Below are 674 nucleotides of genomic sequence, written 5' to 3'. Positions count from 1 at the left end.
TCCAGTGCGGCTGGGGTTGTTTCAGGTTTGTTTTCCACGGCGGGTGTTTGCTCCTCATTTGGAGGGGCCTGTCATCCGCCGCGGCTCTGCGCAGAGCCGGTGCCTTGAGGAGCTGCAGATGCTGCGCCCAGAGCCGCGCGGTTTATGGAAGCTTGTTAGATGCAGAAGAGCATGTTTGTCTCTGCTTTTCAACATGTTTGTGCATTTTCCTCCTGAAGTCTGTGGTTCAGTTTCACCTTCTTTTTGTGAACTTAAAGAACTGGAGAAAATGGTTTGGGAGGTAAAAGATGTTTTATTTTCAGAAAATGAAAAGTGTCCTTAAGTGTCTCTCTCTCTCTCTCTCTCTCTCTCTCTCATATCCTTTTCTCCCTCTCATCCCTCCCCTTCCCTACTCTCCACTCTTCCTTCCCAGGCTGGAGGTTACCAACTTCCTTGTCGGGAGAAAACCACTGTAATAAATTTTGCAGTTCATTTAAAAAGGCAGACTTTGTCTTTTTTGGCTGTCTTCCTAACCCTCCTTGTCGGTGCCACCCGCCTCCTCCTGGCTCCCTACGGGCAGGTGGGATGCCTTGCCTGGTGTCCCCGCAGGACAGCGGTGCTTGGCCCCAGCAAGCCCCCGCTGCCCACAGGTGTCTCTCCCGGAGTGCCGCCTGCCTTCGGCAGGACCGGGACAC

The 674-nt window shown here is 53.1% G+C and overlaps 1 protein-coding gene across 1 annotated transcript in view; it reads left to right on the top strand.

Moving 5' to 3' along the window:
* The window catches only part of NR5A1 (nuclear receptor subfamily 5, group A, member 1), a 16835-nt gene extending 16551 nt beyond the window's left edge, over positions 1-284 (top strand). The window contains exon 5 of the mRNA XM_009318807.1: positions 152-284. Coding sequence (XP_009317082.1) covers positions 152-284 — 133 coding nt within the window. The remainder of the gene's footprint in view (positions 1-151) is intronic.
* The last annotated feature ends 390 nt before the right edge of the window (positions 285-674 follow it).

This window comes from Pygoscelis adeliae, unplaced genomic scaffold (assembly GCF_000699105.1).
Source record: "Pygoscelis adeliae isolate BGI_AS28 unplaced genomic scaffold, ASM69910v1 Scaffold230, whole genome shotgun sequence".
In the NCBI taxonomy this organism is placed as follows: Eukaryota; Metazoa; Chordata; class Aves; order Sphenisciformes; family Spheniscidae; genus Pygoscelis; species Pygoscelis adeliae.
The sequence above is the reverse complement of the archived record's forward strand: the minus strand, read 5'-3'. Positions and strand labels throughout refer to the sequence as shown.